At 35.0% G+C, this 13,647-nt stretch overlaps 1 protein-coding gene across 1 annotated transcript in view; it reads left to right on the forward strand.

Annotated features, from left to right (window-relative positions):
• LOC121417884 (MAM and LDL-receptor class A domain-containing protein 1-like) overlaps positions 1-10,929 on the forward strand; it is a 50,929-nt gene extending 40,000 nt beyond the window's left edge. Inside the window, exons 23-30 of the mRNA XM_041611618.1 lie at positions 96-180; positions 4,217-4,363; positions 5,176-5,330; positions 6,056-6,248; positions 6,937-7,077; positions 8,086-8,357; positions 9,861-9,945; positions 10,865-10,929. Of these exons, the coding sequence (XP_041467552.1) occupies positions 96-180; positions 4,217-4,363; positions 5,176-5,330; positions 6,056-6,248; positions 6,937-7,077; positions 8,086-8,357; positions 9,861-9,945; positions 10,865-10,929 (1,143 nt within the window). The remainder of the gene's footprint in view (positions 1-95; positions 181-4,216; positions 4,364-5,175; positions 5,331-6,055; positions 6,249-6,936; positions 7,078-8,085; positions 8,358-9,860; positions 9,946-10,864) is intronic.
• The last annotated feature ends 2,718 nt before the right edge of the window (positions 10,930-13,647 follow it).

Consider the following 13,647-nt stretch of genomic DNA (forward strand, 5'->3'; position numbering starts at 1 on the left):
TCATTATTCTGTATGTTTTATTGGAGTATTAATGTAAGTTCATTAATTCAAATGATATTTATCTGTATCTGTATGTATCTAATTTTTTGTTTCAGTTTGTCTTTGAAGGCATAATGGGTATTGATTTGTCAAGTGACATTGCTCTAGATGATATCTACATTACACCGGGACCTTGTCCAGGTAAGTCTGTTTTTATCCTATTCACCACATGAATTGATTATTGCCCTATTTCGATCAGTATTTAAACCTTAAATTGGCAACATAAAAGGAAGAGGTGATTTATCAAATGACTATTGGATTGGATTAGCAATAATTATCATTGTCTTCTTTCTCACTCAATTCATGGATTAATGCAAGCCAAATGGAGATTTCTAATAGAAAATGAAAATTAGAGTGGCAGATAAATGAGAGGATTGATAAAAATGGGACAAATGATCATTTCTTTTCAATTTTTTACATTGTCATCCTAAAACCTATTGGGGATTTAAATTAGTGTAGTAGATGGGAGAGGCTTTGATGTAATCAATGGGACAAATTATACATTTATATTTCATCTTTTTTATTTGGAAACTGCAATCATTATACTTATGTTATGTAGGGTTATGAGAACTAATTCTTCATTATGTTTGCTCCAAGTAAACAGAATCACAGGAATTTCACCCTTTTCAAATTTCACATTACACAAAGGTTTAATTGTTATTTCTTAAGAACCTTTGTGATAACTGTTAAATTTGATTATTAAAGGGGAATGAAACCTTTGGAACAAATAGGCTTGTGTAGAAACAAAAAATCAAAGAATAAGAATAAAGAAAGTTTGAGAAAAATCGGACAAATAATGAGAAAGTTATGAGCATTTTAATATTGCAATCACTAATGCTATGGAGATCCTCCCACTGGCAATGCGACAAGGATGTGTGATGTCACTGAAGAACAACTTTCCCTTTGGTGGACTATAAAATACCCTCAAAATGTCTCTTTTTGCTTTTTCTTATGATGATACAAACTATCTATGATGTATTCTTAAAAAAATATGTAGGGGAAGGCGGGGTAAGTTGAGCATAGGGGCAAGTTGAGCCACCAGCCACAGGCCAATAATGAATGAGTCAGACATTGTGGTGGTGTCATGTATTGATGACCCATAGTATAACCCCTAACCCCACCACACTGTTTCCAACTTTGAAACAAAAAGTAGTTTTTTAGAGGGGAAAATGTGAATTTCAGCCAAAAAGGTAAAAAAAGAGTGTGAAATAGATAAGTGCTTTATTCACACACACGTCTTTAAATATAATAAAGACATGAGAACAACATTATTAGTCCAGGTATGGATCTTCATTCTTGTCATAGTCTTTTATATGATGGATGCATAATAAATGTGTGGATACAAAATTATCGCACTAAGTTCGGACTGGGGTAAGTTGAGCCAAACAGCATGGGGCAAGTTGAGCCATGGTAATTCCTATGGTAATGTATCTTAAAAAACAAACAAACCATAAAAATCGATTGAAATGCAGGCTGGAAGGAGCAAATTTACATGACTGCTCTTTTCCTTTTACAGGATGTTAGTATTTATAGAGAATTAGCAAGTGAAAAGACTTTAAACAAAAAATTGACATGCCGGTTCTCCCCCATACATTTTGTACATAGTTTTTGTGGCTCAACTTACCCCAGAAGGTGGCTCAAACTGTTGAGCCATTTGACATCGGTTTTTTCAAAGGTCACGATGACTTTCAGTGTTGGGGTAGAAATTTATATATAGGTGGAAAATATTTCAGAAGAATGAAATTTCAAAGCAAGGTACTTATTTCGACAAGATTATTAATCATATCAATTCTAACATGCAAAAAGCAAAAACTGTCACAACTTACCCCGCCTTCCCCTATTACATGCCCTCATGTAGAAAGAACACATGATCTATGGATAAGATGTGATAAAAGAGGCAATTCAAGTGAAATATATACTAAAGTAATGGGGAGAGTTGATCACAAGTGACATCACACATCTTTGTCGCATTGCCAATTTGCTATCCCCATAGCATTAATGATCGTAATATTCAAATGCTCATAACTTTCTCGTTATTTGTCCGATTTTTCTCAAACTTTTGTTGATCTGTTTCTTTGATTTTTCTGTTTTCACACAAGCTACCTTGTTCCAATGGTTTCATTCTCCTTTAAAACAGAGGATAGGTGCCTGGATAGAATGATTTTTTTTCTTCAGATTTCTGCATTCCCAAAACATGTATAGTATTGAGTTGCTGCATTAAAATTCCCAATTGCTTGTATTCTTAGGCAATTGTCTATCTCTGTGTTAAGGTTATGGAAAGTAAAAAAATCAAATTAAAATGATTAGAGAGTCAAATGCACTGCCAAGCTGAACTTTTACTGTTAGAAATACATTTGCCTCTCATAATTGGCTATCCATAGTTAAACCACAATCTTAGACCAGAGTCTAGATTTAACCCAAGTTCTGAATACGGGGTAATGTGTTGAAACTGTTTATATTACTTGTATAGAAATTTACCTGAGGAGTATGAGGTACTAAAGTTATACCTGGCTAATAGATAGTGTTTACTTATTGAGTTCCTAGATAAAATAGTAGGTCAAATGAGAGGTACCTTGACTTTGACATTTCATTATGACATTTCATTTGGACAAAGATTTTTCACAAGACCTTGAATGATTATTTATGACAATTTAAAAGAAAGAGGCCTTGTGAAGAAATGTGTTTTAAATAATGATTATTCACACCCTAAGTGATATGGACATGTATGACATAGCTTTGTACATAAGTTGCTTTGTAAATTAAAGGTTAAAATCTTTGTAGGTTTTTGTAAGATTCTTCTATAGATTTCATATATTAGTTACTCATATTGAATTTTAGTATTCCTCTTCTTTTTTTTATTTGTCTCTATTTTATTCTTTCGTCCTTTTCTTCTTTATCTCATAAACATCCAAAATAGTATTAGTGTATTTGTATTCTATTTCTCTTTGATGACTTACATGTAATCTTTGTGCACTAAAATGCATGTTTATGTACACACTTTGCAATTGCAAGAACTAAAATATCTTGAGACAGGAATATAATTATCCTGCTAAACAAATTTTGAAGAGGGTATATGCAGGAATCGAAATTTGCTTCGTCTGGCAGTTGGTTGGTCAATTGCAAATGTTGGGATCAAACTACTTCTTCAGTTTATGATCATTGCTCATGAACCGTGGTACAAACATTGGTCTTGGGGTAAAGATGCCCAAGACCCGTTTTTCAAATGTGTTCCAAAAAACATGCGAAAGCAATTTTTTGATGTCTTTTGAAACTGTGTTGTCATGGCAACAGCGTGTGGTGGGGTATTAATTTGTTTAGTGATAGTTTTACTTTTATATTTGTAGGGCGTGGTTTTGCCTAAGACTGCTGCGGCGCATGTTCGTTTGGATTAGCCAGTAGTTAACTGGGGGTGTTTAAGAATTAGAAACATACTAAAAGTTATAATCGCTAGAGGGTATTCATTTGTCTCGCAATCTTTAGTATACTAAAAGTGTGATGTAATGTCATCTCTCATCCCTCACAACACATACACACTGAAACTAAACTGAAATGAAGAAACATAAGTGTAACTAAAATTAATGTTTAAATTATCATCATTTAATTAAATTGTTTAACTAAATATCAACTAAATGTGAACCTTATCGTCCCTAGCCTTAAGCCACATCTACATTGTAATGTACTTGCCCATTGCAATGGCCAACGCTCTCTCCTCCACCACCATTTGAATAGACGAAGCTCAAAAAACAATACCGCACTACATTTTGATATGTCTCCTTCCCAAACTACAAATCTGAACTGCCCACAACTACCAAAAAGCATGAGGTCCATGCCCCAACCCTGATATCCCATAATAATTTCTTTGTTTTTCACTGCATCCATCCCATAATAACAGTATAACACTAGTGTATAAAACAAGGATACAAGAGAGGGAGAGAGAGGGGGAGAGGGAGAAAAGAGGGGAGAGGGGTAAGGAAGAAAGTGGTAATTTTGCATTAATGCACTACACTGATAGATTTATGGTCCAAGGGAGTAATAAAGATCCCTTGATCAAAGACAAGAAGCCTTGGAATGGACATGAATGAAAAGTAGTAATTTTGAAGATAATGGAAAAAAATGCAGAAATACCCCAAAATTCTAGCTTACATATTCATATTCTACTCACCTTGATTTTTTTCAGCAATCCATGCATGCAGCTTTGAGGATGCTGATATATGCGGTTACAAGCAAGATTTAACTGATGATTTTGATTGGGTATGGGGTAATGGTTCTACAACCACTCCCTACACAGGACCCTCTGTTGACGTTACCTTGGGAACAGATGAAGGTAGGCTTGTTTCGTCATCTTTCTCTGTGAAACATGTTTCTTGAAAGTCTTGTGACTTTTTTCCTTCAGGCTGAGTGTCCATCACTCTCATTATCGGGCATGATTTAGAGTTGTGTCCTTCATGCTAATTGATCTATGATCAGTTGGACTACCTCTCTCATAGTGTATACGTAGTACTACATTGACATAAATCATTTAGTCTTCCATTAATTTCATCTATTTGCAGCCTGGTTGCCATGGTTTTCAGTTCGGGGCTTTGATCCTCGATCCCTTCTTCATTTCCTCCATATTTTGTAAAACACTGGAAATGCCTTAAATAGAGAGTTCTTTGGGCAGGAACAAACTCAATGTACCAACTAGAAATGCTTTAGTCAAACCTGCAATGCCTAGGGCAATCTAAGGGGGGGGGGGGTGAAAAAGCGACTTTAATGTAAGGTAATGGGATGAAATTTCAGAAATGTTTCTGAACATCTTATGGTCATAAATCTCATTCTACTCTGGATGTTAGGCATCTAAAAGGGGTAGACTGGGCACCTTATCAAAAGTCAGAACCTCGTCTTTCCTGCAGGAATCCTGCAAGTAGCTTTTCAGTATAAATCGTTACAGTAAAAATACACACAAAACCGTTGGGAGTGCAGGAAAGCTGCAATGAAAAGATACACCTTATTGCGAGATTCCTATTATGTTAAGATTCAGCACAGACTTTCTACAATTGACCTCAAGCATCCAAAGTGTGTTAAATTCCACGTCAAAGTAGTAAAACTTACCTGTAACATTCTCAAATACTTTCGTTTCTCTTATTTCTAATTAAGGTCATTACATGTACATTGAAGCTAGCAATCAGAATCCGGGTACGAGTGCAAGATTGATATCGCAACGCTTTACCCCAGATGAAAATACTACTGATATTTGTTGGAGTTTTTTCTATCATATGTATGGTGATCAGATGGGAACACTCAATACTTGGGTTAGTATTATAATTATTATAATTTGTGGAGTGTTGTGGCCCAGTGGATTAATCTCAGTACTTTGAAACAGAGGGTCATGGGTTGGAATCCCATCCATGCCGTAATTTCCCTCGGCAAGAAATTTATCCACATCATGCTGCACTCGACCCAGGTGAGGTGAATGGGTACCCGGTAGGATTTATTCCTTGAACGCTTTAGCGCCTATTAATATGGCAGCTCAGCTACAGCTGGGGTAATAATATGATACCAAGTATCAAAGCGGAGTTGAGTATATGCACATAGTAACTGCGCTATATAAATGGACATTATTATTATTATAATGATGCTGAGGAGGAGGAGGAGGAGGAGGGAGATGATGATGATTATGATGAGGAAGAGCAGGATCATAACAGCCCATGTCTCATGTCTTGCCACTCCAACCAGCTTAGAAGTTCATGATGGGCACGCACTGGAACAAGGAACCACAAATGTGAGGGTCTCTGGAATAGGAAAAAAATGGGAATTTCTATGGCTTTCGAAATTGGTGATGATCTTGAACATAAATTGAGACCAAAAATGGAGGTCTCAACCACAGCACATACATTTATGTATAATATATTTATACTAAGTGTCCCCCCTTGCCCTTGAGGTCCAGTTGCCTATTCCGATGTCATTATTTGATGTAGTTTGGTCTGCGTATTATTCCCTAAATCCTAAATGATCAATTTTGTTTATTTTGTTTCAGGTTGAGGGAGGAAGTATTCCCAGCTGGACATTTACATCAGATGGTGGAGTTGCTGACCGTTGGTATTATGCTGAATTTGGTGTGACCAGTCAATCCTCATATACAATAGCATTTGAGGGTTTGGTCGGGAGTGGAAGTCGGGGTGATATAGCTATTGATGAAGTTGACTATAAACCAGGACCATGTGCTTTTGGTAATGGAATATTCATACGTCATATTAACACCCATAACCAGCCATAAATCTGCATATTGTGCATCATGTCACAAATTAGAATATTTAATTGTGATTTGTATTGTTTAACATGCTAAAGTTTGGTGAAGTAAGAATGTTGAAAGATTAATGAATTTTGAAAACAAAATCAAAGGTTTAAAATGGTTAACAATTTCTGACTGCATACAATTGCTGATACACTTACCTCAATACTGGTAATGTGCCACTTTCAATGTTCATACATATAAAAAGCTTGTGTGCATTACCATAGCAATTAACAATGAATATGCAGCAAATGACATTAACTGGTCATGAAATGGTACAGTTTCTATCATTGTTTTAACATACACTTAATTCTTAAATAAGTTTATTCTTTATCATGTGGATACAGTCTATTGCATACACTTGTTCTATTCTCTGGAATGATCTTCCCCTCGTTATCTGAGGATGCACTTCTATTGATACATTTCAGCGCTACCGTAACATGTGTCTATTTAATGCTTCCTATTCTTCATGGTAAAAATTACTCATCAAGTTTTGTCAATTTATCATTGTATATGTACTTGCCTTTTTATCTCTCTTTTTTTCTTCTTTTATTGTGCCTCATGTACTCTGCAGACTAGACTTGACGCACTGTAAATTCCAACTATTATTTTTTATTTATGTTCAGGTACATGCACTTTTGAGGATGAGTTCTGTGAATGGGTCAACGTCGAGGGTGATGATGGTGATTGGCTCGTGTTCCGAGGACCGGCTGATGTAGGAGGAATAACAGGACCAAATGTGGACCATACACTAGGAACAGATCAAGGTAGAACATACATGAAATGATAAGTCAATCTATATGGTGCTGTTGCTTCATTCATATACTTAACTGTGCTATATATGCAACTTCTTCAGAATCCCATAACACATAGGTTAGCAATTAATCAGATGGTTTATTTTCACTATTGATTGCCCCTTGTAGTCGATGCAATCAGTTGTAAAAAATGTGTCTACGATCATTGTTTTTGTGTAACGGGCCCCAGGTACTTTTCCCTCTTAGGCCATATGCCCATGGATTTTTGCACACTTAGATATCACACAGTGCCACATTTTTAAACAGAACAGTATGAATGATATAATTATCTTACAAAACTGTTTTATATAAAGTTTACCATCTCCTAGTGGACACAGATCAGTTATATTTCTCAGGCTATACTCCCCTCAATTCTAGTATAGTTTGTTACTATCCATTCTATATATCAAGGTCACTATCTCCTAGTGGACTCAGACCAGTTCCTGGGATATAGTGTCCTCCATTTGAATCTAATTTATTACCATCCCTTATCTAGGGATAGGAATTACTCTATCCCTTATCATGGTTTATATTTTGATTTGTATATATAAAATTTATTTCTTGTTTGTCATATTTTGAGGAGCCCACAATATACAACTTTTGCTTTTTAGTGGGATCCTCCATTTTCACAAATTATAAATCTCAAAACCTGTACACATGATTATTTTGTATCTTACTCTCTTATAACATGTCTTTTTCAAGTTGATTTAATGACCTTGGTATATCTTTTTATGGTGTTGACTTGTTATGATTGTATTTATTTGATTTATATTTTGTTGAAATTGAAATGAAAATGAAATCGAAATTGTGTTTGCTACATGTATCTCCTGGTGAACTCGGACCAGTTATATTTCTCAAGGTATAGTGTCCTTACTGATTATCATTATTATCAAGTTCACTGAATAAGACCAGTTATATTACCTTTGATATAATATATGCCCTCATTTTCAAATCAAATTCATTACTATCGCTTATACCAAGGTCACTATCTCTTGGTGGACTCGGACCAGTTATATTTCCCTGGTTATAGCGCCCTCCTTCACCTCGGCGAGCCTCACCTTCGAGGGATGCAGTGCTTGAGGTTCTGGTATATGATGAATGGTCGTAATGTTGGTGAGTTGATGGTATATGCTACCGATGGTTCACCTCTCTCAGCTAGTCATGTTGTATGGATGTTATCAGGCAAACAGCAGGATGATGGGAATACATGGCTCAATGCAGCAGTTTCTATTGACTTTGATGCATACAGTGATGTAAGTATATATCATTTTGACCCCTTAGTGAGGTTGAAGGGGTGATAGTATTTCAATCAGTAAAGCTAATTGATATTGTATTTCAATTAATATAGCTAATTTTGATCATATTTCACCATTTTTTTGTAAAGCACCTTTTATCTATAAAAAGGGAAATAGTTATAGTAATAATCCCAGGTCATCTGTCCTAAACGAACATGATACAGGGCAACATATCATGAAAATAGTACAGTAATTTACATAAACAAAAATAAAACGAGATATGCGCACATCAAAATTTGGATTTGGTTCATAACAAGATTCAAATAAGTAATGAGAAGGGGGATGGATGGGAAGTTATGCTTAAAGGGGAATCCAGCCTTGGCCATAAAATGTTGTGTCGGGAAGGAGAAAAATAAATTAAACGGAATGGTGAAAGTTTGAAAGAAATTGGACAAGAAATAAGAAAGTTATAGCTGCTTTAAAATTCAGATCACTAATACTATGTAGATTTCAAATTGGCAACTCAGTAAGTAAATTATGACAAGGGGCAAGGACAACTTTCTCATAGGCCATGTACTTTATTATCAGGGATTTGTGGTTTTCTCTTAAGTACCTATTCCCCTGGGGCAGTAATCTAAATATAACCCAGGTAGTATATTGTTTTGTCTTCATGAAAGAAAAATATAATTTGAAATAAAACTTTTGGGAAAAATGACATTTTAGCTATAACATGTATTGGAGTACATGGAAGAGTAGTCCTTGCCTTACATCACTATGACATCCCATATGCGGCCAATTTGAAGTCTCCATGGGTATAGTGATTACCAATATTTACAACTTTTAAAAATTCATAACTTTCTTGATGTTTGTCCAATATTGTTCAAACTTTCACCTATCAACTTGTCTGATTTTTCTTTTCCTTATAAAACAATTTTTTTATTTGGGTTGGATTCCCATTTAACTTATGTTGTTTCTGTTTTGTTTACTTATACATTCATAATAAAGAGAAAAAAGTTCTCCCTTGAATTTTCCACAGCTTTTATTAACGATTGCTGTCTATTCAATTTTCATTCTTGTCAAATGAGCTAAATCACTTGAAATAATAAAGAATCGTGTATCAAGTGAAAAGATGTCATTTTAATTGAAGTATATGTAAAGTTGAATGATCAAGTCATGAAAATAAGATAATTTGCACAAATGTGTTTATACCAAATGTTTTTCTGCATGAATGACAACAATTCCTTATTTTTATTAAATAAAAGGCTATGTGTATTGAATTCAAAATGTATCTTTGGTTGATGTTACAGATGTGTTTAATTCCAGAAAGAATGAAAAAAAATATGAATACATGTTCATACTCATTGTATCAGAGTGATTGAATAATTCTTCATTTAGCTCTACGTGTTAGGTTATTTGTTAATATAGAAATGGAAAAAACTCATGAATCATTAATTTTGAATCTTGAAGTAAGATTAATTGAATTCAACCATGTTTTGTTTGATTTTCTTGTTATTTATTAAGGTATACATCAAGGGTATGATCATTGAATCTCCTTACGGTGATATCGCTATAGATGATCTAGCGTTAGAAGGAGAATCATGTGATTGTAAGTATAGTCTGTTGTTAGTTTTGTTAATGCTGGCCCAATTGCAGCAATTAATAATGTGCCAATTCATTACTAGATTCTGTGAATATGTTTGTCCTGAAGTGGTTATAATAATAATAACAATAATAATGGTAATAATAATGATGATAATAATGATAATTATAATAATAATGATAATAATGAATAATAATAGTTATAATAATAATAGTTTTTAAATAGCACTTTTCCCATATTGGCTCAAAGTGTTTAACAGCATAATATTTGGTCATTGATTGATTTCAATCCCCAACATAAAGTGCACAGTTTCCACTCCGTTGGGGAGCATTAATTGCTTGCATTCATCGCAGCCTCGATCATGACGCGGCTGGCAAATCCTACTGGGTATCCATTTAGCACCTGGGTCGAGAGTGGCAAAGTGTGGATTAATGCCTTTCCAAAGGACGTAAGACCGCGGGGGGATGAGGACATGAAACATTGTGTTGATCATAAAATGTCTGCATGTATTTTTCCTTTTAATTTAACTAGGCTTTAATATTTTTCTAAAAATAGAACAAAGTGGGCTGAAAAATCAAGTGAAATACATGAGAAGAAAAAAGACAAACTCCTAGCAACTTTACTATAAACCTATTTTTATTGCACCAATAATCGCTTGAATCAATGACATGGCAAAACGACAGGAGTCACTATCTCTCCATTGAAATGCCTGAGTTCTTCTAGAAATATTAACAAATAAATACATTAATTTCTGAAACACTACACTTTAATTTTTATTGACAGTAAAGCTCCAAATTTTTTATAGATCCCAATGCAAGTACCCTTATATTTGACCATTTATGATTCATAGTCTATCCACTGGAAGCGTCACCTGACTACACATTCAAACTCCTGTCATGTGACATTGACCATTGATTATTTCTAGTCTATCCACCTGAAGCATCACCTGACTACACATTCAAACCCCTGTCATGTGACATTGACCATTGATTATTTCTAGTCTATCCACCTGAAGCATCACCTGACTACACATTCAAACCCCTGTCATGTGACTTTGAGGATGACATATGTTCATGGACTAATGACCAATCAGATGACTTTGATTGGAGGCGTGGTCGATCAGGTGATAGTGGTTGGGGAACAGGTCCTAGTCAAGATCATACCAGTGGAACAGGTAAATTAGTAATTTCCATGTTTTCATTTTCTCTCTCTCCTTTCTCATTCATTTGACATACAAATTGGCTGTTTCGTGTAGTTGTTATTAACTCTTTGTCTGCCAAGTTCGCCGATCTGCACAAATCTCATGACAATCTAATTACATTGATTTAAACAATGCTATCAATCACAAAAGCTAAGCTCTTTAACCCTATATAGCCCGGGCTATTTTGAAATGGCATAGCCCAGGGGGGGGCCTATTAGGCCCCCCTCAGATCTCGGTCGTTTATCGACAGATTGCGACCAAATTTCGTGTGTGGATGTCTCATGTATTTTACAAGAATGCGTTGTCAAATTTGTGATATTTATTATCATTTTTTATTTATTCAATTAATTATGCAAATATTCACATTTTTTCAAGGAATTTTCATTTTTTGTAGTTTCCCCCCATTTTTCGAGAAAATGCAATGGAATCAAGTATGTTAGTAGCCAGTCATGTAATCTAAAGACAGCTCACTCAACTGTATTGAAATTGTATAATTATTAGACTATAATAGTAATTAATTATGCGCATAAGCTAATTTTTCTCTAAATTCTGAATTTCACATATACCACGTCTGGGCATAAATTTTTTTTTCTAGTTGTGTACTGAAGAAAGGTGATATTTACTTTATATTTTGACATTATATCATCAAAAAGTGAAAATACTTATGCAAATTAGAGATAAATGAATATTCATTAGCAGCCAGAAAGTTGAATGTTTCAAATTTTGTTGGATAATATTCTTGTTTTCTTCCATGTTTCCAAATTCTTATGTATTTGTTTGTTTTTAATTCATTATGTATTTCTTTGTTTTGAAATCTCTATTTTTTATTGTTTTTTTAAATCTAGAATAGTTGGTGATAGCCCAAAAGAAAGTTATGTGAGGAAAAACAGAAAAAAAACATTCATCTGACAACACTTCTTGTAAAACCCATACATTGTACACACAAAAGTCGATGGAAATTGCCATTTTCGGTGACATTGGTCACAAATATGTGCTGTATCTCTGCAAGTGTACCCTCGATTTTCGCAAACAGGGTCTCAAAATGTGCGGGAGATGTAAAAAAAAAGTCCTGAAATTTCAGCGTATTATTTTTTTGCATTTAGAAATTATCACGAGAAATGTCAAGGGGGGGGGGGCTTTTAGGCCCCCCCGGCTACATAGGGTTAAGCTGCACTTCCTGTCTTGCCATTAAAAAAAAATCTCGGCTTAGAGTATTGGGCCTGTACTATTATTCTTTGTCAAAGGGGTAAAAGTAGCTTGTTCTCATATTTTGTAAAAATCTGGGAATGAATAGCCTGCTGTACACTTATAGTTTGCCAACTGAAACTTGAAGGCTTCCATTGATCAGAGATATATCTTGAGTAAATAATTATGAAATATACATCGTAAATTAACTCTTCACGCGTTACGTTCGCATTATTGCACATCCGTAGGCGTGTTTCGTTCGCATTTTTGCACAACCACACATTTCCCATAGACGTCCCTGACCCATTGTTTTTCGAACAATTGCATACCGTACATGTGTACCGATCGACGGATTATCGCAGTTTACAAATTACAGAATCGTTGATTTTTCCCAAAAAAATCAATACATCCTGATCACAGCCAGGAAGTTCGTTGAAAAAGGAGAGGATAAAATCAATAAAACCCTCCTCACAAACAATAACATGGCCAGGTTTTATTGTTAGGAGTCTGTGACTCATGGCATGAATGTGAATGAGACCCTAAAATAATGCAACACACACGGGGTTTACAGGTGAACGCATGAAGAGTTAAGAGGCTTTTATAGGAGGAGATTATAATTTGTTTAACAAATTTCGGCATTACTCCTATTTGTTTAAGATCAGTATGCTCGATCTGTAATGAAAATCATAAGATCAGGCTATTCTGGTTCACGGTTAAGCCAAGATGAACTGGAATTCAAATACCCTTGATCCTCTTCTTTCTGACTCATTACTATTCAAATGCCGTCCGCCGTGGACAATAGATAGTAAATTGAGAGGCTTTTATGGGAGGAGATTATAATTTGTTTGACAAATTTTCGGCATTACTCAAATTTGTTTAAGATCAGTATGCTCGATCTGTAATGAAAATTATAAGATCGGTATGCTCGATCTGTATGAAAATCGTAAGTCAGGAAAAAAATTGGAACCAGCAGTATGCTCGATCATTACAGATCGAGCATACTGATCTTAAACAAATAGGAGTAATGCCGAAAATTTGTTAAACAAATTATAATCTCCTCCTATAAAAGCCTCTTAATTTACTATCTATTGTCCACGGCGGACGGCATTTGAATAGTAATGAGTCAGAAAGAAGAGGATCGAGGGTATTTGAATTCCAGTTCATCGTGGCTTAACCGTGAACCAGAATAGCCTGGTGGTTGAGTCGCTGCCCGGAAAGCAGTAGATGGCAGGTTCGAATCCCGCTGGTTCCAATTTTTTCTGACTTATGATTTTCATACAGATCGAGCATACTGATCTTATGATTTTCATTACAAATGGAGC

Source organism: Lytechinus variegatus, chromosome 6, assembly GCF_018143015.1.
Source record: "Lytechinus variegatus isolate NC3 chromosome 6, Lvar_3.0, whole genome shotgun sequence".
Lineage (NCBI taxonomy): Eukaryota > Metazoa > Echinodermata > Echinoidea > Temnopleuroida > Toxopneustidae > Lytechinus > Lytechinus variegatus.